Here is a 23,899-nt window from a genome sequence, read left to right on the forward strand (position 1 = left end):
CACAGCAGTGTGGAGAGCCAGCTGACATCTCCGTCCAGCCAGTGCTCAGGAGGAAGGGATCTACCAAGAGCGTGGGTAGTGGGAGGTGAGGGTGAAGGGGGACATCTTAGAAACTGCCCCCATGACGGGAGTAACTGGTTATCCTGTCATGTGACCTAATCATGGCAGGTAGCTCCTGTGTTTCATTGCTAATCCTCACCGTCACCCACCCTGTCCACTCAGGGTCACCATCCTGGGTTTCTTCAAGCACTGCTGTCCATGGGCACCCAATAGGAACAGTCCCATGTCAGGGCACCTGGAACTGTCCTCTGTGGACAGGGTCTAGACTCCTGGTCCCTGGCCTGCCACTAACCTGAGCCATGGCTGAGGCATCTTCTGATGAACTGACAGTGTCTTGTCACCTCCACCCAGCGGGCCCCTCCATCAGTGGATGGTTCTGGACTCTCTCAGGGCCTGTCGCCCGCAGAATCTGCTTCCCATCAGAGGACGCCTGCCCGTGTGGGCACAGGGATCCTGGCAGGCTGTGACAGCTGCTCTCCGGATCCTGTTACACACAGCCCAGGGCCACGCTCCATGCTTCTAGGACAAGAGCGAGTACAGAATCCTTAAATGGCAGGCAAGGCGGGCAGCGGGACTGTATGAACCAACACAGGTCACAGTGTGAACTGGCTATCTCCCAGTCTTCCTAGACACCAAGGAGTTCCTGTTGTGTCTGAGAGCACATTTGGGAAGCCCTGACAGTTGCATACATCTCCCGCCCCCCCAAACTTTAGGACCACCACGGCTGATGTTGGTTGCGGCTGAGTGACACACAGCAAGGTGCACAGAGACACAGAGCAGAGCATAAGTGTGGGGACGGGGAGGCAGCCTGGATCCTGACTCCACCTCCTCTGCCTTGGTGGCCCTGGGCAAGATCCGGGTGCCAGGAAGTGGGAATAATAAACAAGAGCCTCTTGCTTAAGTAGATTAAATGAGAGCAACACCGAGGCAATGCTGAGCTTTCTGCCTTGCACAGAAAAAGGCACTTTATAACAACGGCCTCAGGAGACCTTCCTCCCTTCCACCTCTCCCTCCCAGTCCTTCCTCCCAGAAGTCACTGCCTTTGGCATTCTGGTGTGTATCTCTCCCCTCTCCTCCCCACACATACCCCACAGACACTTTTCCCCCACTTGGCAAGAAAAAAATTTCCCACACGGAGAGGATTTGGCCTTTTCCAGAGCTATTTGAGAAGCCAGGTGCCAGCGGCTCACGCCTGTAATCCTAGCTACTCAGGAGGCTGGGATCTGAGGATCATGGTTCAAAACCAGCAGAGGCAGCAAAAGTCCATGGGATTCTTATCTCCAGTGAACCGCCAAAAACCCAGAAGCGAGCTGTGGCTCAAAGTGGTAGAGCACTAGCCTTGAGCAGAAGAGCTCAGAGACAGCACCCAAGCTCTGAGTTCAAGCCCCACAACTGACAAAAAAAAAGTGCTATTGGTGAGCCAGGCACACTGGTTCATACCTGTAACACCAGCTACTTGGGAGGCAAAAATAGGTGGTATCCATCTAGGCTGAGCTGCCCCGTTCTTGAGTATAAAGTCCCTGAAGTTCTAACTGGCATGATTTGGTAACTGAGAAAAAGAGCTCTCACCTCTAGCCTGCTGATCTGAAGCCCAGCCCAGGCCTGTGTTTCCAAACACTTCCTAACACAAGTCAGCTTGATGGGCATTTTAATCCCTAGGCCAAGCCAGTAATGAACCTGTGGGCTGGGCTTTCCCTGGGAGAAGGGAGGAGGAAGGCTGCTCTCCACAGGTGGCTTCAGTGATTCAAGCTTCAAAAAAGGGAGAGAGGGGAAAGTTGGTTTTTCAGTGGTATAACACATGATCTGGAGGCTTCCAGAACATTCTGGGAGATTAACTTAAGTGGAGTTGGCTATAGAGGGAGAAGGGAGGAAATGGGGGGGGGGGAGAGGAGGAGGGGAAGGAAGGAGGGAAAACAGGAGGAAGAAAAGGGAGAAGGAGGGAGGGAGAGAAGAAGGACAGGAGAAGGAGGGAGGGAGGGAAGGAAAGAGGGAGATAGAGCAACACAAGACCCCTGGTGGGTTGATGTCTTCCTGAGAGGCCCCTGGGAGTCAGGGCAGCATGGCGGTTGGTTAGAGACAGCGCTTTCTTTACTAGGAGTAGATGGGGTGCTGGGAGTCAGCCTGGAGGAGCACCCCGCTGTCTGCCCACCCTGTCTGCCGACCCCACCCCCACCCCCCGCAGCTGCTCTGACAACTGACCTGGGCATAGGCTTCCAGGGACCCATTGGCGATCGCCAGTGCTGGAAGTGTGCATGGCTTGCTCTTCCCCAGGCGCTAGTGTGCCCAATGAGGTGTAGGGAGCATGGCTGGCTTCAGGCTTTCACACACACACACACAGAGTCCCCAAAATGACTAGGCACTGTGGCCTGTGACTGTCCTCCTCATCCAGTGCCACAGGGAAGCACAAAGAGGAGGATCTGTAGTCCAGGCCTGCCTGAGTATAGAGAGCTTAGCCCCAAAGGAGGCTGGAGGCATGGTTCAAGTGGTAGAGCACCTGCTTAGCAACCGTGAGGCCCCCAGATTCAATCCCCAGTTCTACCACCAACAAATCCTGACACCTGGACCCCAATCTACAGGAAAGAAGGCAGCCTGGCCGCTGGACTTTTCAGAGCTCCACAGAGGCTCTCCTCCACGACCTGGCTTGGCCAGCCTTTGCCTGCTCCGCTGTGATTGCCTGCCCACCCACTCTGGCTTAGGAGTCCTGCCAGGCCCTGCCACGGGTGCCAAGGCACCTGGTCTGTTTTCCATAATGACTTGGCCTTCTGCAGTTGAAGCAGCAACCCTGCTCACTGACTGAGATGAGCAGGGCGGTACCACAGGGTAGACAAGCAGCCACCTGCTCCCCTGGAAAGACCCCTAGTCCTGGGGGAGGGGAGACATGAACAGAGCTAGCCTGAAATGTGGGGGAGAGAGGCCTGGGGAGCAGGCAGAGGACATGCCGAGCATGTCCAGGAGACAGAAAGGAGGGAAGCAATTTCGAGAGGCATTGCTGGTCTCAGGGGAGAGAGAGGCTGTGGGGGTGCTCCGTGGCCTGTCTCCCCAAGTCCCTGCCACAACCCACTCCTCTCTGGGGCCATCCAGTGGCCCCCGTCCCTCCCAGCCTGGCTTAGTGGACCCCCGCCTCAGCTCTGCCTCCTAGTGGTCACATGGACCGTGGATTGTTGGGCACAAGCTACAATGTGTCTTCAGTACATGGCCTTGGGTGAAGAGTTTCTCTTCTGCTCTGAGCTTCCCATCCCAAGCCTGAAGATCATTAGCCTTAGCTTGCCTCTCACGATGATCAGTGATCAGGCACCACTAGATGAAGCGATGCTGATACCGATGATGGATAGTCTCCAAGAGGAGCAAAGCCTGCAATCACATCCACTTAGGTTTATATCTTGGCCTCCCCCATTAATTAGCTGTGGGACCTTAAGCAAGTGACTTCACCTCTCAGAGCTCTGTGTACCCTCCTGGGCAAATGTTCACAGGCATATGGGAATTAAAGGCACAGCATTGTGTGGACCCATCCAGCCATAAGTGACCACTAGGAAAATCCCAGCTGTTGGTTTGGCTCCTATCAAGGTGATGAGAGGGGACTTGGAGGGCTGGCATGCAGAGGTTCACAGCTCAGCCCAACTGCCTGTGGATTTCTGCTGCCAGCCTCTCTCCTTCACCTAACCACCATCACCACAGAGCTCTCTCAGCTGGCACAGTGCCGGGGAAGCTGGAATTGACACATGACACATGCAAACCCAGCTGGAGAGCCAGGTGGGTTTGGGCTCTTATGGTCCTATGATTTGGCAGCATGAGAGATGGGTCAAGCCAGAGCTACTAGAGGCCTGGGTTCCCTCCCAGCCCCTCATAGGATGTAAATGGCTGACTGAGGAGAGTGATCTCCCTCCGCCCCCCACAACACACACACTGTCCAGCCAGGGGACCGTGAAGTGTGCCCTTGGAACATCACAGCATGAGAAAGCAGGCAGAGGGGACACACTGAAGGATGAGACCCCTATCAGCCTACGCGTGGACCCCTGGGCTCGTATAACAAGGATTTCAGGTGTCCAGGTGCAGTTCCAAAAGAGACTGGATTTCTGAAGAACCAGGAAGGGAGAAAAAAAATGTGGGCCAAGTGGTTGAGCATGATCACCAGCAATACAGGTCAACCTGCTTGAGAAGAATGGCAAGGTGGCAAAGGGTAAGGTGGACATTTTAGGAAGCGACAACGTATCACAAGTGAAGTAAGACCCTCACCGGATGGGCTTGGTAGCAGAAGAGTGATGACAGAAGAAGAGAAGTTTTGTAGCCTTGACTATGCACTACATAGATCCTGGTGGTGGGAGGGGATGGGAGAGAGGAACTGGGGGGGGGACAGGGAGAGGCCTCTGGGGAGAGATCTAGACTCAAGCATGTCAAGCATGTCTGGTCACTCTTGGCTGTGAAGAGAAGAGACAGCAGGAAATGTGGGTATGGAGTGGTGAGCCGTGTCTTCACCAGAGTACTGAGCCCCTTGCTCAATCCCCAGCCTCCAGGCTTCCCTTCTTCCTAGAAAATATTAATGACTCCGGAGGACGCCGAAGGATGCCCTAGTCAGCCAGACCTGGCTCCTGTGTGGCTGAGCATAAGTTGTTTGGCCCCTTACCTGTTTCCTGTGTCCAAACAGCGAGGTCAGAAAGTTGGGGTTGGGAGGGAGGCATGTGTCCATGAACCTCCTGTGCATGTTCATTGAATAGATACATGTAGAAGGGATGTTTTATTTGATGGCTTTTTTTTTTCCAGCTGAAGAAATGGGAACTCAGAGAAGGGCAATGTAATGGGGTTTAGCCAGAGGCAGAACAAAGACTGGCGTCCTTCCAGACACCAGCTGCAAGTTCAAGTCTGCCTCCCTTCCGACTGGTTGGCTACAGACTCAAGGTTCCAATGACTATCTTCAGATCAGTGATGTGCTGCAAGAATATCAGGGCTCGCTCACTTCTTTGCGGGTCCTGGGTGCTGTCCCTGAGCCTCTTTGTGTTCTACCACTTGAGCCACAGAGTCACTTCTGGCATTCTCTGAATAGTTTATTGGAGATCAGAATCTTACAGATTTTTCTGCCCCGACTGGCTTTGAACCACAATCTTCAGATCTCAGCCTCCTGAGTAGCTAGGATTATAGGCCTGAGCCACTGGTGCCCAGCTAGTGCTGAAGTTTTATTATATTGAAAGGATGATACAATGAAAATCTTGCTGGGCACCGGTGGCTCATGTCTAGCTTCTCGGGGGACAGAGATAAAGTCTGTGAGATTCCATCTCTAGGTAACTAGAAAAAGCCAGCCCAGAGACATGGCTTAAATGGTAGAGTATAAACCAAACCAAACAAATATGAGCCCCCAATACTGGGGGGGGAGGGGGTGGAATAAAATCAATCAAGGGAAGATGATGATTTTCAATTGGGCAATATGAGCTGAGAAAGAGCCACCTGTGCAAAAAGAGGAGAAGAATAGTCTAGGAGGAGGAAATGACAGACGCAAGGGTCCTGGGGCAGGAATGAGCTTGCTTGGTTCAGAGGGACAGAAGGCCAGAGTGTCCACGTGAAAGTTAACAAAGGGAGTGAATTATGCAGTGAGGCTGGAGCAGTAAGCTGGGGTGAGGCCTGGGCTGGGAGTTTAGATGATAAGTATTTATCAGACACCTAGTGGTTACCCACGGCTGTTTGGCGTTGGGGAACAGATGTGGCTCCTGGCGCCACGGAGGACTGGAAGAGATGACGTGCATGCAGAGACTTAGCACACAGCAGATGCTCTGTGGGTGGAATCTTCTCTCTTTTCCAGTTTGTAAGTTGACATGAAAACTGCTTCTTTGGGCCCCTCCTGGGAACAGCACAGAATGTCATCGGCTCCTCATGGAAATAATTTTGGGGGAAGGAGTTATGGGCAAGGTCTTTATTCACAGGTGGGTGACAGTGCAGGGCTTCGCTGGGTCTTTACCAGCAGGGCCCTGCACTGGCCAGGGAGGTGGGGGCATTGGAGCCTCTCACACCCTTGGCCTCTTCAGTTCCATAAACAGGCCCAGGAGGCAGAAAGCTGTCCGCTAACCCGTCTGCCAAAGGGCCCGTAAGGTATCTGCTGTTCTTATGGCTTGTGAGGGCAAGGGATGACTTGTTCCGGTTATGGAGCATGGTTGCTCAAGGTCAGGGGGAAGAGGAGGAATTCAAGGCTGGCTCGTTGTCTCTCCGAGAGTTGTAGCCAACCTTCCTGACTAGCTGGGTCCCCCAAGGGCCACACGCTTGGTTGGTGAGCACTGTCTTACCTGAGCTTCGCTGTACCAGCAGGTGCAGCCTGAGGGTCTCATCCAAAATTCATGGGATCAGATTTGGTCTCCCATTGCAGACTTGCCACGCTTTGGAGTATTTGCATATGCATAATGAGCTATCTTGGAAAAGACCTATGCATACCATTTTTATTTATTTAGTTAATTATGTAGTTATTTATTTTGTCAATCATGGGGCTTGAATTCTGGGCCTGGGCGCTGTCCCTCAGCTCTTCAGCTCAAGACGAGTGCTTTACTACTTGAGCCACAGCGCCACTTCCGGTTTCCTGGTGGTTCATTGGAGATAAGAGTCACACAGACTTTCCTGCTGGGGCTGCCTTTGAACCAGGATCCTCAGATCTCAACCTCCTGAGTAGCTGGGATTGACAGTTGTGAGCTACAAGCGTCTGGCTTCCTTTATGTTTTATACACAGAGCCTGAAGGTAATTCTGTACAACACTGTAAATCTTTCCTTAAAACTTTTTTTTTGTTTTGCATAAAACAAATTTTCCACTGTGGCATTATCTCTGTGCTCAAAATGTGCCTAACTTGAGAGCATTTATGGATTTGGGAGGCTTGGACCAGGGCTGGTCAATCAATTTGTTTTTATGCAGTTGTGCAGAAGAGAGAGCAAGACGGAGGAATTCCAATGACTCGGTGCAAAGCCCGAAGTTGTTGTACTTGTTAAGGAAAGGCTAGCCGCTGTGATAGCTCGGCCACTGTGGTGTTTGTGGTTTCACTCAAGAGAAGCTTATTTCTTCCCAATACTCTTTCGTGAGTCATTTCGTGCATGGTCCTTCCACGGGTGACCCAGGCACCATCTGCCCTGTGGTTCTGGGGCCTTCTCAGGCTCTGTGGGGTTTTGCCTCTAGATGGTGGATGGGGCGGGGGGAAGGGAGAACAACAGAGACAGGGAAAGAGGGAGGAGGATGGAGACAGGGAGAAAAGAAGAAGGATGGAGAGAGGGAGGGAGAGGGAGAAGGATGGAGAGCAGCAGAGTGCTGAGGAGTCTCTGGGAGGATCTCAGGGACTAGGCCTGGAAGCCATAGACGTGGTCATAGGGAATCCTGGGAAATGTAGTCTAGCTGTGTTTCCAGGGAGAGCAGTGAACGGGCTCTGTGGCCACACAACCACCTCAGCTACCTGAACCCAGGCAGGCAAAGAACAGAGCCAGCCATGCCCCCCCTGCCCCCCAGCTCTAAGTTCAAGATCAGGTCTTTCAGGGGGAGGCACTGCTGGTCTCTGTTAGACCAGTGGTTCCCTGAGGGGGTGATTTCGCCTCCCATAGGAACTTTGGGGTTGTCAGAACTCCAGGAGGGCTGCTAACATCTAGCAAGGAGAGACCAGAGATGCCATGAACCCTTCCCTCCATCCCTCTGCAGTGGCCGGCATGGCCCACCGCACAGAGGGGGCCTGGAGTCAGCGCAGAGATGCAGTCCCCAGCCCCCCGCCGAGAAGGGGAAGGGGCACTGCCCGCCCTGGCCTGTCTGGGGCTGCTCTCTCTCCTGAGACAGGGCTCCATCCATGCCCAGCTGTTTCTCTGTACTACCTGCGTGAAGAAGCAGGGCAGGGGCGGAGCACAGCGCTCAGCTGGGGAGTTCTCCACGGACTTCCTTCCCTGACTCACCGTGTGCAAACAGAAACACCTGCTCTGTAAACAAGCCCCCCACCCACCCAGGGGGGCCTCAGAGGAGGGGGGAGGAGGGGGAGGCCCTCATGAAGGGAAACAGGGCTTTTCAAACTCAGCCCCCTACTCCACCCTACCTTACCGCCCAGGGATTGTGTCACACGTGTCATGACATGAAGGGGGCCTGGTGGATTTTTAATATTGTTTTAAAGTACTGTGTGTGGGCTGGGAAGGTGGCTCAGTGGTAGAGCGCTTGCCTTGCATGCCTGAGGCCCTGGGTTCGATTCCTCAGTACCACATAAGCAAAAAGATAAAAACCGGAAGTGATGCTGTGGCTCCAGTGGTAGAGCACTAGCCTTGAGCTGAAGAGCTGAGGGACAGCGCCCAGGCCCAAAGTTCAGGCCCCATGACCGGACCCCCCCAAAAAAAAGTACTGTGTGTGTGTGTGTGCGCATATACATATATTATTTAGATATAACTTGTGTATTATTAGGATATCGCCATACATGCACTAATAATCATTACTAAAGTGTCGATAAGGGTAGATAGTGATTCATAATAATATTTACATATTATGGGTGTCTACATGACATTAAATACCAGATAGATAGATAGACAGACAGATAGATCAATCTGCACAACCACAAAAGGGCAGATTTAAAACAATAACTACAAATCCCAAATTTCCCCTACCACTAGGTAACCACTGGACTGAGGATAGTGCCTCGTGCCTATAATTCCAGCTACTAGAGAGGCAAAGATAGAAGGGTCAAATTTCAAGGCTCCTCTGGACAAAAGCATGAGTAATTAACTAGGAAAGTGAACAAAAAGCCAAAGGGCTGGGGATGAGGCTGGGGCGGTAGAGCACTTGCCTAGCCAGAGGAGGGCCCTGGGTCTAATGTGTGCCAGTGTGTGGGGGTGAGTGTGTGTTTGAGCATGAGTGTGTGAATGTGTATGTGTGTGCACTGTGTATATGCACATGTAGATGTATGTATGAATGTGTGTGTATGTATAGATGTGTGTGAAGTGTGTCAGTGAATATACTGTGTGTAAGGGTGTAAGAATATTTGAGTGTATGTGAACATATGTGTGTGTGCATGCATCTCTGTCCTTTTGTTAGCATGTAAAGCATATCACCTCACTAGACTGTGTCTTTTTTTTTAATTGTTGGTGGTGGGGCTTGAACTCGGGGCCTGGGAGCTGTCCCTGACTTCTTTGTGCTCAAGGCTAGCTCTCTACCACTTTTTATTTTATTTTTGATCAGTTGTGGGACTTGAACTCTGGGCCTGGGTGCTGCCCCTGAGCTCTTCAGCTCAAGGCAAGCGCTCTACCACTTGAGCCACAGCGCCACTTCAGGTTTTCTGGTGGTTCATTGGAGATAAGAGTCTCACGGACTTTCCTGCTGGGGTTGGCTTTGAGGCGAGATCCTCAGATCTCAGCCTCCTGAGTAGCTAGGATTACAGGCGTGAGACACTGCACCCAACTCCAGCTGAGGTTTTGATTCTGCCTCAAACCTGAGCAGACACAGGACAACACCAGAGGAGCCTCTGAAAAACACTGGCAAATGTGGTCCATCCTCCTCCCCACCCTCAACACCACCCAACAGAACCTCCCTGGGGTAAAGCTGGGGGCCTGGTGGGAAGGTGTGACTCATGTCCCCTCTTAGCTTCAACAGGTGTCATGTGACTAGCGCCGGCGACATTTAGTGGTGAACATTTTCTCCCAAAGCCATGCCAACATCTCCAAAACAAATGTGCAAAGAGCATCTTCATCCCAATGTATAAATTTTAGTGGCTCGGGGGAAAAACAAGCACATTGCTTTACAGTCACACCTTTAAATGCTTCCTCTGAGCTGGTGTGACTCATCCAGCTCTGGAAGGGCTTCTTCAGCCCATATGTCTGTTTGGTGAGCATGGTACCGCATGGCTCAGGCTCCACTCAGAGGCATGATGAAGTGGTCCCACCGCTCCAAAGGAATTTCAGGAGCTTTTCATCTTTTCTCTCTCTCCGGCTTCCCTCTCCCTCTCCCTCCCCCCCTCCTTGTCTTTCTCTCCCTCTCTCTCCCTTCTTCCCTCCCCTGGTCTTGGGACTTGAACTCAGGACTTGTTCCTTAGCCTTTTCATTCAAGGCTGGTTGGTGCTCTACCACTTGAGCCATAGCTCACTTCCAGCTTTGGGGTAGTTAATTGGAGTTAGTCTCATAGACGTTCCTGCCCAGGTTGGCTTTGGACTGGGATCCTCAGATCTCAGCCTCCTAGGTAGCTAGGGTTGCAGGCGTGAGCCACCAGTGCCTGCCAGCATCTTGACTCCTGATCGGCTCATTTTCATCTGGAGGAAAGAGGGTATGGGTGATGGGTAGAACTTTTCTTTCTAAGATAAGAAAAGGAAAAAGGAGCCGTTGCTTATCTTTTTTTTTTTTGTTGGTGGTGGTGTGGGGCTTGAACTCAAGGCCTGGGCACTGCCCCTGAGCTGTTTTGCTCAAGGTTAGTGGTCTACTACTTTGAGCCACAGCTCCACTTCCAGTTTTTGAGTGGTTTATTGGAGATAAGAGTCTCACAGACTTTCCTGCATGGGCTGACTTTGAACCAAGATCCTCAGATCTCAGCCTCCTGAGTAGCTAGGATTATAGGAATGAGCCACCAGGACCTGGCCTGTTGCTTTTCTTTGAACTTAGATTCCTGCTGGACCACACAGAGTCACACAGTGGCTGGGCCCTCAACCTCTTTACCCATGTTTCCCACCTGAAAAATGAGGATATAAACAAATAGTATCTTTCCTCATAGGGTTGAACACACATACACACACACACACACACACACACACACACACACACACTGTTTTGCTCAATGCCCGGTACTGAGGAGCTACAGGATTTACCGTCTCTGATTTTTGTGATTATAATACAGCTGTATAAATTGTCATTATGGCTGTTGGAAGGGAAATCATGGAGGAAGATGGTCCATCTGGGCAGCTGCTGTGGATCACAAAATGAACCAGGGAAGTGGGGAAAAGATCACCTTAAGTCATGGGGGACCAAAGAAATAGCAGAGCTGGAAGGGGTGCTAAGCCCATGTAGGCCTGCTAGTTGTTTGAATGGGGAAACTGAGGCCCAGGGGGAGCTAATCCAGCGACAGGGTTAATCTGAATATCAGAAAGAAGATAAGAGAGGGAAGGCAAGGAAGAAGAGGAAAAGAAAGAAGAGGAGGAAGAGGAGGAGGAGGAAGGAAAAAAAGAAGAAGAGGAGGAAGAAGAGGAGAAGGCCAAGGAGGAGGGGGAGGAGGAGGAGGAGGAGGTAGAGGAGGTGGTGAAGGAGGAGAAGGAGGTGGAGGAGGAGGATGGGGAGCTCTGGTTGGAAGAGGAAGGGATGCCTGGGTTGTGTAGAGAGCCTGCCTGCAGGAAGTAGGGGAGGAAGCAGTTTGCACATCTGTGTGGGTCCTCACCCCCCAGATGAACAACTTGATGGAGTGAGGGGACGCCCCTCCCCATCGTGAGGAGCCCTGAAGGACGGTGCCACAGCCAGAGATGATTTAAGTATTTCTTTTCTAGAAATCAGGGAACAACTCACCCCAGCACCCAAGAGTTGACTCTTGAGATACCGTGGGGAGGTATTAAGGATCTGAGAGTCATCTATAAGTTTCTATGCTCTACCAGGAGGCTCGAAGTTGGGGGAGGGGTCAGTGGGAGCCAGGAGCACAGATCAGAGTCTATTATTATCTTGTGAGCCAAACATGAAAAAAAAAAGGGGGGGTGTTGAGTCTGCTCCTGTTTTTTTTTTCTTTTTAATTTGTGATGTTTATTACACCCACATTCAAAGTCATCCAGCTTCTCTTCCAGAACCGTCTCCCTTGGCAAACGAAATTAGCAGCGCAGAGAGTTGAGCTCCTACAGGGAAGAACAAATTTCCTTTTTTTTTTTTTTTTTGGCTGGTTGTGGGGCTTGAACTCTGGGCCTGGGCGCTGTCCCTCAGCTCTTCAGCTCAAGGCGAGCGCCCTACCACTTGAGCCATAGCACCACTTCTGGTTTTCTGGTGGGTAATTGGAGATTAGAGTCTCACAGACTTTCCTGCCCCGGCTGGCTTTGAACCTCCATCTTCAGATCTCAGTCTCTTGAGTAGCTAGGATTACAGGTGTGAGCCACTAGTGCCCAGCCTCTTTTTTTTTTTAACAGCCAGTATCAGTATGGGAAAGGTTTGCAGTCCCCCAGCTTCGGGGCCCTCATGAGGTCCAGCAAGGTGGACCTCAGTCTTCCTAGCTATAGCAAGGGCAGGTCATCACAACTTTCTGGGAGCACCGTTTCTCCATACACTGCCAATGTTGGTTGTTACTACCAGTGATGCTGAGCATGGAAAACCCCCCAGCGCGCTGATGCATGGGGCGTACTCAGCCCTGGACCAGACACATAGCAAGTGCTTCGTAAAGCAGTGATCCTTCCCATTGCACCTTCAAAGTCTGACCTGGGAGCCTACGATGTACCTCTTATTGATCTTTTCTCTTGCCAGCTTTGTTGTCCTCATGTTATTTGCCATGATCATTAGCATCCTAGAAGCAAAACAGGTTGAATACTCTTTCGAGAAAAGTTGGACATCCAACTCCAGAAAGTGGTGGCTCACGCCTGTCACCCTAGCTACTAAGGAGGCTGAGAGTTGAGGGTCACGGTTCAAACCCAGCCTGGGCTGGAAAGTCCTTGAAATTTTTATCTCCAATGAACCACAAAAAAAAGAAAGAAAGAAAAAAAAGCTGTAAGTGGGGTGTGGTGTTAAGGGGTGTAGAGCACAAAAGCTCAGGAGGAGTACCCAGGCTCTGAATTCAGGTCCCAGGACTGGCACCAAAAAACAAACAAACAAACAGACAGACAGACAAACAAACAAAAAACACAGAAAGTAGAATGGATGGGGTGTGTATATTAGATTTCCCAGTACTTGTCTCTCCACGGGCAGTGAGTCTCTGAGATTGTGGCCTCCAGGGTACCTGAGAGCCATTCTGATTCGTGAGAAAAAACAATGTGACAAAGAAGTAGAGGAACATCTCTGGAAGGGGGTTATTTTACAACCTCTGGGAGAGAGGGCACTACAAAAATCTCTCCCATTTGAGTAAAACTGCCCTTACTAACACTTTACCCTTAAACTTAAAAAAAAAAAAAGTGCCAGGCTCTGGTGGCTCATGCCACCAGAAAACCGGAAGTAGTGCTGTGGCTCTGGTGGTAGAGTACTTGCCTTGAGCTGAAGAGCTCAGGGACAGCACCCAGGCCCAGAGTTCAAGACCCACGACCAAAACAAAAACAAAAAAAAACTTAAAATGTTGACTGTGTTTGAGATAAACTTGTCACACCTGCTTTGGCCCTCTCAATAATAGATTGAGAGTCATAAATCTCAAAATAATCATAAATGATCACAGGTTAAACACCTTTCCATTCTGTGAAGGAAAGGATTGAGCCCTTCTACTATACTTCTTTGAGTTCATGTATCACAGACCACTGTGTTAAATTATTCCAGTTGGGGAAATCAGGTGATCAAGTCTAATAATCCATTTCCATCACTATCACAAAATACCTGGCGATTGGGGATTTTATAAAGTACAGAGATGTTCAGTTAGCTCACAGCCAGAAGAGATTTGGTGGCTGCCTTCGTGAGAGCCTTGTGGTGGATGGAAGACAACAAGAAGGATTCCATGGTGGGACAAGAAGCCAGAGAGGGGAACTGGGCAGGTGGCTCAGTGGTAGAGCGCTTGCCTTGCATGCATGAGGCCCTGGGTTCGATTCCTCAGCACCACATACACAGAAAAAGCTGGTAGTGGGCGCTGTGGCTCAAGTGGTAGAACGCTAATCTTGAGCTGAAGAGCTGAGGGACAGCGCCCAGGCCCAGAGTTCAGGCCCCAGGACCAACCAAAAAAAAAAAGAGCCAGAGAGGTCAAGGAGTCAGTTCTAGTCTTTTTTCTTTTCTTTCTTTCTTTTTTTTTTTTGGCCAGTCATGGAGCTTGATCTCAGCCTGGGTGCTGTCCCTGAGCTTTTTCCACTCTGCCACTCTGAGCCACAGCTCTACTTCCAGTTTTCTGGTGGTTCATTGGAGATAAGAGTCTCACAGACTTTCCTGCCCAGGCTGGCTTTGGACTGTAATCCTCAGATCTCAGCTTCCTGAGTAGCTAGGATGACAGGCGTGAGCCACCAGCACCCCACCAGTCTTACTCTTTTATAACAGCCCACCCTGCAGGACCCAACTAGGGCCTTAAACTCTTCAGAGAACAGCACCTCCAATGACCTAACGACCTCCCATGAGACTCCACCTTTTAAAGGAACTGCCCCCTCCATTCCTCCACACCGAAGACCACACCCCCATCACACAGCTTTCTGAGGGCAAACCACATCCAAACCATAGCCATGTGTTCCAATTGTGTCTAAATCCATGAATAAGACCTGGGTTTAAGAAGGATGGATGTGGTATGTGTATGGATTCTGGCATCTGTTTGTTTATTTTTCCACCATCTAGGTTTTACACAGATTGTTGGGAAGTTTATTCTAGATGACTAAGGAGTATAGTTAAGAGTATATCTACTATCCTATAACATATTAATGTCTTCTTTGCACTGCATTCCCCCAGAGCAAGCAGTAAGAATATTTAAGGGGAAGAGGGAGAGGATGTCTACAATAAGATTTTTTAGTTGGGAAGAAGAAGGGGAGAGGGGTAGACAAATGAAGGGAGGAGGTGGCGGGGCAGGGGAGAGAGAGAATGCAGTTGAGAACTCATGGTATATACCTCAAAATTAAGGAAAGTTAGGGAAGGGGTGGATTGAAGGGGGGGTGAGGTTGAGGGGGCCGTGACGCTGATCAAGATGCCACTGTATACATAAACTTCCCTGTTGAATGGCACCTGCTCTGTACAGTCACTTAAAGGTAATAAAAATCAGTTTAAGAAAGAAAAAGAAGGAGCTGAGGAATAGAGATATAAGCAATTGGCTGCTTTTGCAGCTAATTTGCCTCCAGTGCGGGGTGTTTTTGAATCACCCACTAGCCAGGTGACATGGTTAATGTTATCAAGCAATTTGCAGGCACCCGATGCCTGCCAGTTCACTCACTTCCCATCAGAAAGGCTGAATCAGACAAGAGCTCCCACCTCCTCAGGGCCCAGTGATTCAACCCGCCAAGTTACTTTGCAAATTGGAATAAAGAACAGAGACTATTAGACTTCCTTTTCAATTTCTTCCCTTCTGGCAACTTAGATGTAGGTTCTCTAAGAGCGACTTAATTTTTTTTTCCTTTTCCAAAATAGTATGTACTTGTTAGAAGTTCCAACTGCATACACTCATGTCATACAGAAACTGGAAATTTTCCTTTAGAGAGAGCTACAGTTTTCATTGCATAGGTGAACATTTCTTTTGACAAAAGAGATCATGTTTACATAGACTCTTTCACAAGTTCCTTTTGTCTCCTAGCAATATGTCTTAGAGAATCCCCCCCCCCATTCCATATTTGTAGTTTTGACTCATTTCTAACCGTGAGATTGGATTCCCATGGTATTATTACACCAGAAATTATGTAATTAGCCGGGCACTGGTGGCTCACACCTATAATCCTGGCTCTGTAGGAGGCTGAGATTTGAGGATCATGGTTCAAAGCCAGCCCAGAAAGAAAAGTCCATGAGGCTCTTAGCTCCAATTAACCAACAAAAGTCTGGAAGGATAGCTGTGGCTCAAGTGGGAGAGCACAAGCCTGGAGCGAAAATTGCCAAGTGAAAACAAGAGACTCTTGAATTCAAGCACTAACACCAGCACCTTCCGCCCCCCTCCCCGAAATGTAGTTAGTTCTTTCCAGTCTTGGTGTAGGTAGCTCCCACTACCTACTAAGGAGGTAAGCATCAAGAAGGAGCTGAAGATGAGAGGAGAAAGGAAGGCAGGCCAAGCCAAGGGCCTTGCTTAGTGGCATCTGCAGTGAGCGGGATTCTGCACTCCACCCTCAGGTCAGTACTAGAAGGGTCTCAGCAGACCTGCGATCCTGGTGCTAACAGCTGATTGTACCAACTCAGCCCAGTGAGAGGTGGCTGCCATGGTCTGCATGCTTGTTCCTTTCCAAGGAGAGGGTGTTCAGAGCTGGGTGCTGACCAGGCATGGAGCGCCAGTCTCCTGATGGGGCTAATGTCCTTAGAGAAAGCTGCCTTGCAGCAAGAGGGCGCCATCTTGGATGCAGAGAGAGAGAGAGAGACAGAGAGACAGCTCTGGCCAGGCTAACATGGGCTATGTTAGCCAACTTGACCTTTAACTTCCCAGCCTCTAGAACTGTAAGAACCCACCTAGTTTGTGATAAGTAATGTGTTACAGCAGCCCAAATAAACTAAACAGGTACTCAGGGCAGAGTCTGGGAGACACCAGGTCCTGTGGTCCTCCTCTACTGGAGTTAAATGGACAGTGTGTAATTCTACCATATATATGGTGGTGGGGCTTGAATTCAGGGCCTGGGCACTGTACCTGAGCCTTTTCACGCAAGGCTAGCATTCTACCACTTTGAGCCACAGCTTTACTTCTGATTTTCTGGCGGTAACTTGGAGATAAGAGTCTCACGGACTTTCCTGCCCAAATCCTGCTGGATTTGAACCACAGTCCCTCAGATCTCAGCCTCCTGCATAGTTAGGATTACAAGCGTGAGCCACCTGGCTAATTCTCCTGTTATTGATAGATGCAACACTCAAGCGTACTGCTGACTGTGGGAATGGGCACTTGAACTTTGATGCCTGGGGGTCAGTCACACAGACATGGCTGACCCTCATCCCCAGCCCTCTCTGAGGTCAAGCTACTATGATGTGGCCCAAGACACCCTACCAGAAAGCACACTGTGCACATAGACAAGCCGGCATTGCCCCAGCAGGGAGTTGCTCAGGTAGAACGATATCCTCAGAAGCTGTGATGACCTTCGGGGTGGGAGAAGGCGACTCACTCAGCCACACTGCCTCGTGGGGGTTTTGGCAGTGCCAGGGTTTCCTTCTTACAAACAGTGCGCCCTAGAACAGGCTGACAAACTTTCCTGTGAATAACCAGATGGCAAAAACTTCAACCTTCAAGGACTATATGGTTTCTCTAGAAATTATGTCTACGGTGTAAGTGGTAACGATCTCCCCAAATCAGATGTGGGAGGCCTAAGACCCCCAAGTGGTGGTCTCATTATCAGGATGGGGCCCCAGGGCGCTAGCTTGTCTCTTCCTCCCTGGAGGACACAGTGAGCAGACGCCATCTATGAAAAAGAGTGCCCTCACCAGACACTAAATTTACTTTGATCTTAGACTTCCAAGAGTCTAGAACCAGTCACTTTGCTTTTGGTATTTGGTTAAAGCAACCTAGCAGTCTGAGACATAAACCCTGCCTTGTAGCACAGAAGCAGAATTGGGATAAACAAGTGGGTTTGATTGTGTTTGTTTGTTTGTTTTTTTTTTTTTGGTTGGCCGTGGGGCTTGAACTCTGGGCCTGGGCGATGTCCCTCAGCTCTTCAGCTCAAGGCGAGCACTCTACCACTTGAGCTACAGTGCCACTTCCGGTTTTCTAGTGGTTTATTGGAGATAGGAGTCTCATGGTCTCTCCTGCCCGGGCTGGCTTTGAACCGCAATCCTCAGATCTCAGCCTCCTGAGTAGCTAGGATTACAGGTGTGAGCCACCAGCGCCCGGCTGGTTTGATTGTGTTCTAATAAAACTTTATTTACAAAAGAAGTGGTGGGGCCAGGTTTGGCTTGGAAGCACTACTCTGCCAACTCTGGCTATATAAAACAACCTTGTATGTATGTCTTTGTGCAGACAGTTCAATAGGATGCATCTAGAAGTAGAGGCTCTGGGTCACAAGTTGTCATGTTTTGTTGTTATTTGGGTGATACTGGTGCTTGAATTCAGAGCCTTGTGATCCCTGGGCTTGCTTGCTTGGCTGGCCCTCTATTACTTGTGCCACTCCTTCCCAGCCCTGCTTTTTGCTGGTTATTTTGATGATGGACTCTAGTGGACTCTTCTACCCAGATTGACTTTGAAACCTCAGTCCTCCAGATCTCAGCCTCCCGAGGAGCTGGGATTACAGATGTGAGCTGCTGGTGCCTGGCAAAATCACATTGTTTTTATTTTGAGCAGAAGTTCAATACCAGACATTGAACCACTTGGTCCTCCACGAACATCACACGAACTACTTTCAATCTCCAGTTTTCCAATGATCACAAAGCCCCGTGTCCATATACAAGAGTTCTGGTCCTCATCATCCCTCATGATCATGTTTTGGTGGGGAGGAGATAACAGCACATTTCGCCTAAGAGAATGAAACCAAATGGAGCCTGAAATCGTCCCACGCTGTTAATCTTGCTTTAGATTTAAGGCCGATCTGACTCGGGTAACTTGCTCTCATTTGTTAAGATCACACTTTACATTAGGCACTAGGTATGGGTCAAAAGACTCTCTCTGAGTCTTGATTCAGTAATTTCCTTGATGAGGCAAAGATTCCATTGCTAGTCAGATCCTCATGTCCTCCAGGTCCACCTGCACCTGATGAGCACATTACTGAATGTCCAAAACATTATACATGGTCCATTTTTTTTCCCTTGTGGAGGTGACACATTCCCAGACACCCTTGAGAGAGATGACATCGTGTTTGATTTGTCCTAGGGTCGGTTTTGATTTTTGGCGTTGGAATGAGATCTTGTGTTTCTTCTTCCACTTTTCTTTCTGTCCCCTCTTTTTATCACTTGGGATTCTTGGTGTGAACCCCACCGGGGAGAGTGGAGGAGTCTCGTTAGTGCTCAAGCTCTGTTTGGTGCTGCATATTTTTGCTGTTGTATTTGAGAAGCGGCCTCCCTCCTAGGATCCAGCCTGCCTTTGCTTAGCTCACGCTGGGCGAATCTGTGATGTTTCCCATTCTGTAGTCCTTCATTTATAACCGACGCAGCCTGCATCCCCATTAGCGAGATGGCACGCTTAGACTACCCATGCATAGATAACGAACGAGGCTGCACTAGCCCAGGAAGATAAATCAAGCTAACGATCTCATTAGGCTTGAAAGACAGAAACAAAGCTTGCATTGGAGTGAACAGAGAAGCCTTCTGAAGAGATACATGCCACACAGCCAGGGGCGGGGAGCACGCGGCCATTCCCTCAGCAAGCTTGCCTCTGTTACATGGAATGGAGGAAGGATGAAGTTCCTTTTTATAGAAGGGCAACAGACAGAAATATAGAATGGAGGCCAGGTGCCAGTGGCTCACGCCTGTAATACTAAACTACTCAGGAAGCTGAGATCTGGAAGATTGTGGTTCAAAGCCACCCTGGGCAGGAAGCCCATGAGACTTTTATCTCTAATTAATCACAGAAAAAGCTGGAAGTGGCACTGAGGCTCAGGTGGTAGAGTGGTAGCCTTGAGCAAAAAGAAGCTCAGGGACAGTGCCCAGGTCCTGCATTTAAACCCCAGTACTGGCAAAAAAAAAAAAAAAATAGAATTGCAATGGCAGTGTTTACTGTGTACTCATCATTCACTAGGCTCTGCTTCCTGAGAGCTGTACCATGGATTCTGCATTGATTATAAGTTCTACTAATAATCCTCTTTTTGCTCGTGGTTTTCATTGGCATGTATTAATTATACAATGAGGGTCACGTTGCATTATCTTCATAATGTATACATTGTATCCTGTCATCCTTACCCCTTTTACCACCCTTCTTTGTCCCCCACTTCTTACTAAACCAGTTTCGACAGGTTTCATTGTTCTATATACATTATTCATGTATATAAAGTACTGGAGCCTATGCATCTTCTCCATGCCTCTCTCCCTCCAACCACCTTTTACTTCCCTAACATTCTTTTATTTTATTTTTAAGTGTATGCAAGTTATACCAAGGGAGTTTATAGTATATGCTAGTCAAAGTAACCCCCTGGGCTGCCCTTTCCCTGCCCCTCCCCCAGCATCCAGTGGCTTCTGTGAGACTCTCCTGCCCCCTTCATCCCTGGATGCAGTGCATTTCCGTGTTATTCACACTCCCTCATTAAGAATCTTCTTTAAGTCAGGCATCAGAGGCTCACACCTGTCATCCTAGCTACTCAAGAGGCTGAGATCTGAGGATCGTGGTTCAAAGCCAGCCTGGGCAGGAAAGACTCTGACACTCTTATGTCCAATTAACTACCAAAAAGCTGGAGTGGCTCCGAGTGGTAGAGCCCTAGCTTTGAGCACACAAGCTCAGGGACAGCACCCAGTTCCTCAGGACCAGAAAAGAAAAATTCTTTAACCAACCGGGAAACTGAGGCTCAGAGAGTTTACTTTGTTCGCTTGAGAGTCCCATAGCTTAAACCTAGCGGCTCTCATGGGGCCGCATTATCCCCTTCCAGGAGACAGTCAGCTGTGTTAGGAGACTTGTGAGTCGTCGCTGTCCAATATGAAGGGAAGACCCACTATTAGTATCTAGTGGGTAGAGCCCAGAGATGCTGCTAAACATCCTCCAGTGCACAGCAGAGGATTATGTAGCCCATGGCGTCCACCCCAGGGAGCCCCTGGCCGACCCACTGAGCTGGACTGCAGTGACGGCTCCTTGTTCTACCAGGACTATCTGTGTGCCATGTGGGAGGTAATGAGACCTACTCTGTGAGGCCTGTGGCGGGCGGCCTGGCCATGGGCAGGACAGAGGCTGTCGGGAAATGTGGCTGGCATGGTAAGGGCCAGAGGCAGGCCACGTGCCAGTAGCTCCCCAACTGTCAGCTACTGTGGAGTTTGAGATCTGAGGATCTCTGTGTGAAGCCAGCTCCAGTTAACCATCCCAAATCTAGAAGTGGAACTGTGTCCCAAGTGGTAGAGTGCCAGCCTTGAGCAGAAATGCTCAGAAACAATGCCCAGGCCCTGGCAGAGAGAGAGAGACAGAGACAGATAGACAGACAGAGAGAGACAGAGAGAGACAGAGACAGAAAGACAGAGAGACAGAGACAGAAACAGAGACAGAGATTGACAGCAGGTGCCCTATTCAGCAGTTGCAAAGACTTGGGGAGGCAGAGGTGAGGGAATTGGGAGGGGTGGTTTCTGATTCTCACCATGAAAAGAAACACTAAAAGCTTCTGTCTCTCTGGCCTCCTTCCTCCCGTCTCCTCTCCACCTGCCTCCCCAGTGTTCGGCCACAATGTGAAGAGCAGCAACGACTTCATTGGAAGGATCGTCATTGGCCAGTACTCATCCGGGCCCTCGGAATCCAACCACTGGCGGCGGATGCTGAACACCCACCGCACAGCCGTGGAACAGTGGCACAGCCTGCGGTCCCGGGCCGAGTGTGATCGCGTGTCCCCGGCCTCCCTGGAGGTGACCTGAGGCCACAGAGAGGGCAGCTTCCCTGGTCAATGGAGACGTGCAATTATAGACGCTGCCGTGTGTACAACCATACTCCAGACTCTCCTGTGTACACACACGATCATACAAACACACACCAGACACTCCTGTGTACACACACACCAGACACTCCTGTGTACACACACACCAGACATTCCTGTGTACACACATTCCCAATCATACAAACACACACAGCAGATACTCCTGTATACACACAATCATACAAACACACCCACACACATCAGACACTCCTGTGTCCACACCCTCTCACTCTTATTCACATACCAGACACTCCTGTGTACATACACAGTAGATACACCTATATATACAACCACACAAACTCACAAACACCAGACACTCCTTTGTACACCCCCCCCCCACATACATTGCATCTTGTCAGAACTGAGAGAAAGCTATTGACCACAAGATGGCCTTCCTCTCTGAGGAAACTATTGACTACAAAATGGCCGCCCTCTCTGAGGAAACTATTGACTACAAAATGGCTACCCTCACTGAAGGAGACCTGAGAACTTTCTGGAAGCTCTATTCATCTGTCATGGAGCTGGGTGGGCTCTGCTGTGGGATGTGTCTGCAGGGTCTGTTCATGCTCACACCCCTGTCCTAAAATGCTCTTTCAACCCGCAGGCCACAGAAAGGCGGCCTCCCAAAGAGAACTGTCCAAGGACTAACTAACTCTACCAAGGGTCTGGCCAGTCTGTGGGAGGCCTGGACCCTCATGCCCCCAAACACACCCCCAACGGGGCAACTTCTGAACAGGGGTGTCTTCACACCTGAAACCTTTCCCCAAAGGTGTAAGTATCTTTGTCTTCTCCTTAGTACCGGTGTTAAATAGATTAGACTATGTGGAGAAACAAAATGGTGACAAAAAAAAAATAATCCAATGTTAGAAACTTCTCCCAGCTTAACTGAATGTGTCTTTGTGGTAGCTTATTCCAATCCAGGGGCTCCCTGTGGGGCCATATGTTTATGCCCGTGTGTGTGTGTGTGTGTGTGTGTGTGTGTCCATCACAGATGAACGTGTGTGTCCTCTGGGGAGTTAGGATCTCCACCTTGGGCCCCCCTTCTCTCTCTGTCTCTAATGTTCAGTGAGAGTTCACCCAGTGTCCTCGCATCTGTCAGAGACCCCCACCTTGGATAACAATAATATATGTATATGTTTGTATCGCGTATATAGGGTATGATCGGGCAACAGTAACATTTAGTGACTGAATCACGGTGGCTGTGACCCACCAAGAACCTTGCCACCCAGTTTAAGATGGCTACCACCCCCGTCCATGGTGATTTCCTCCTCAATCACACTCTGAGGCTCATTCTGTGTTTGTGTGTGAACCAGTCGTGTCTCACGTGCCAAGACCTTAGTGTAGGAACAATAGAGCTCTCTTTTCCCGATGGATGATTCTGTGTCTTTCTCCACAGTGTATTGTCTGGTGTGCTAGGGAGCTATTTATTGAAATTAAAGATTATTTATTTGTGCCATGCACTTGTGTTATCTTCTTTTTCTTCATGACATAAAGATGGGGGAGGCTTTGCTGCTTGCCACTGCTGCCTAAGAAGCTACTCAAAGCAGAGCAGACATGTTTATTATACTCGTGGGTTTTGTGAGTCAGTAATTTAGGCCAGATTCAGCTGGAATGGCTCAGCTCTGCTCCACAATACCTAGGGCCTCACCTGGAGCACCTGAGGGCCGGCACGAGGGGCCCTGGGAAGGATTGTTCCCACTCACATGGGGTGGTTGGAGCAGCTGTCAGTTTGGGCTACCTCACAGCATATAACATGTTGGCAGGGTTCCAAAGACAATAACCCCAGAGCAAGAAATCCATCATGCTTTCCATGCTTTGTCTGTACAAGTTACACAGACTCGTTGCTATCGTATCTCCTTGGTCAGAGCAATCGCAAACCCTCTGCTGAACCTTAGGGGGACCATCCAGAAGGAGAGGCAGTGATGTTTTAGGAAAAGCTTGTGGGACAAATAGAATATAGCACCACTGTCTTTGGAAAATGTAACCTGCTGTCGTAATACAGATGGACACCCAGTCATGTTGGCCCACTGGTGGTCAAAGGACCATAGCAAGAGAAGGCAAGGGTTTAGGTTATGTCTCTTCAGTTGTAAGCAACAGAACATTGATGCAAACTTGTTTAAGCATACAGTTTGGGCTTCAGGCATAGCTGAATCTAGGGATTCAGTGAGACCATAAAGCTTCATTTCTCACTCCATCTTTTCCCTACCAGCAGCCAACTATGTCCAAATCTTCTCTCCCCTCCCCTTCCCTTTCTTTTCCTTTCCTTTATTCTGTTCACTTATTTTTTTTTCTTTTGTGGAGAAGGACCTGTGCTTGCTAGACAGCAAGTCATATTAAATCTCAGTTTAAATTTTCCCATCCTGTTGTTGTTGTTATTGTTTTGTCTTTTTTGTTTTTGTTTTTGAGACACCTTGGTCTCAGACTGGCCTGCATCTCCCTGTATAGCCCAGATTGGCCTTGGACTTACAATTCTCTTGCCTTAGCCCCCAACATTTCAAAGCCAACCAGCAAAGAAAGTCTGAGACTCTTAATCCCCAGTTAACCACCAAAAAACCAGAAGTAGAGCTGGGGGTTCAAGTAATAGAGCACTAGCCTTGAGTGAAAAA

The 23,899-nt window shown here is 49.6% G+C and overlaps 1 protein-coding gene across 1 annotated transcript in view; it reads left to right on the top strand.

The window, feature by feature from the left end:
- Syt17 (synaptotagmin XVII) overlaps positions 1–21,374 on the top strand; it is a 68,937-nt gene extending 47,563 nt beyond the window's left edge. The window contains exon 9 of the mRNA XM_013011196.1: positions 21,038–21,374. Within this exon, the coding sequence (XP_012866650.1) occupies positions 21,038–21,234 (197 nt within the window). The 3' untranslated portion in view covers positions 21,235–21,374. The remainder of the gene's footprint in view (positions 1–21,037) is intronic.
- The last annotated feature ends 2,525 nt before the right edge of the window (positions 21,375–23,899 follow it).

This window comes from Dipodomys ordii, unplaced genomic scaffold (genome assembly GCF_000151885.1).
Source record: "Dipodomys ordii isolate 6190 unplaced genomic scaffold, Dord_2.0 Scaffold14, whole genome shotgun sequence".
In the NCBI taxonomy this organism is placed as follows: Eukaryota; Metazoa; Chordata; class Mammalia; order Rodentia; family Heteromyidae; genus Dipodomys; species Dipodomys ordii.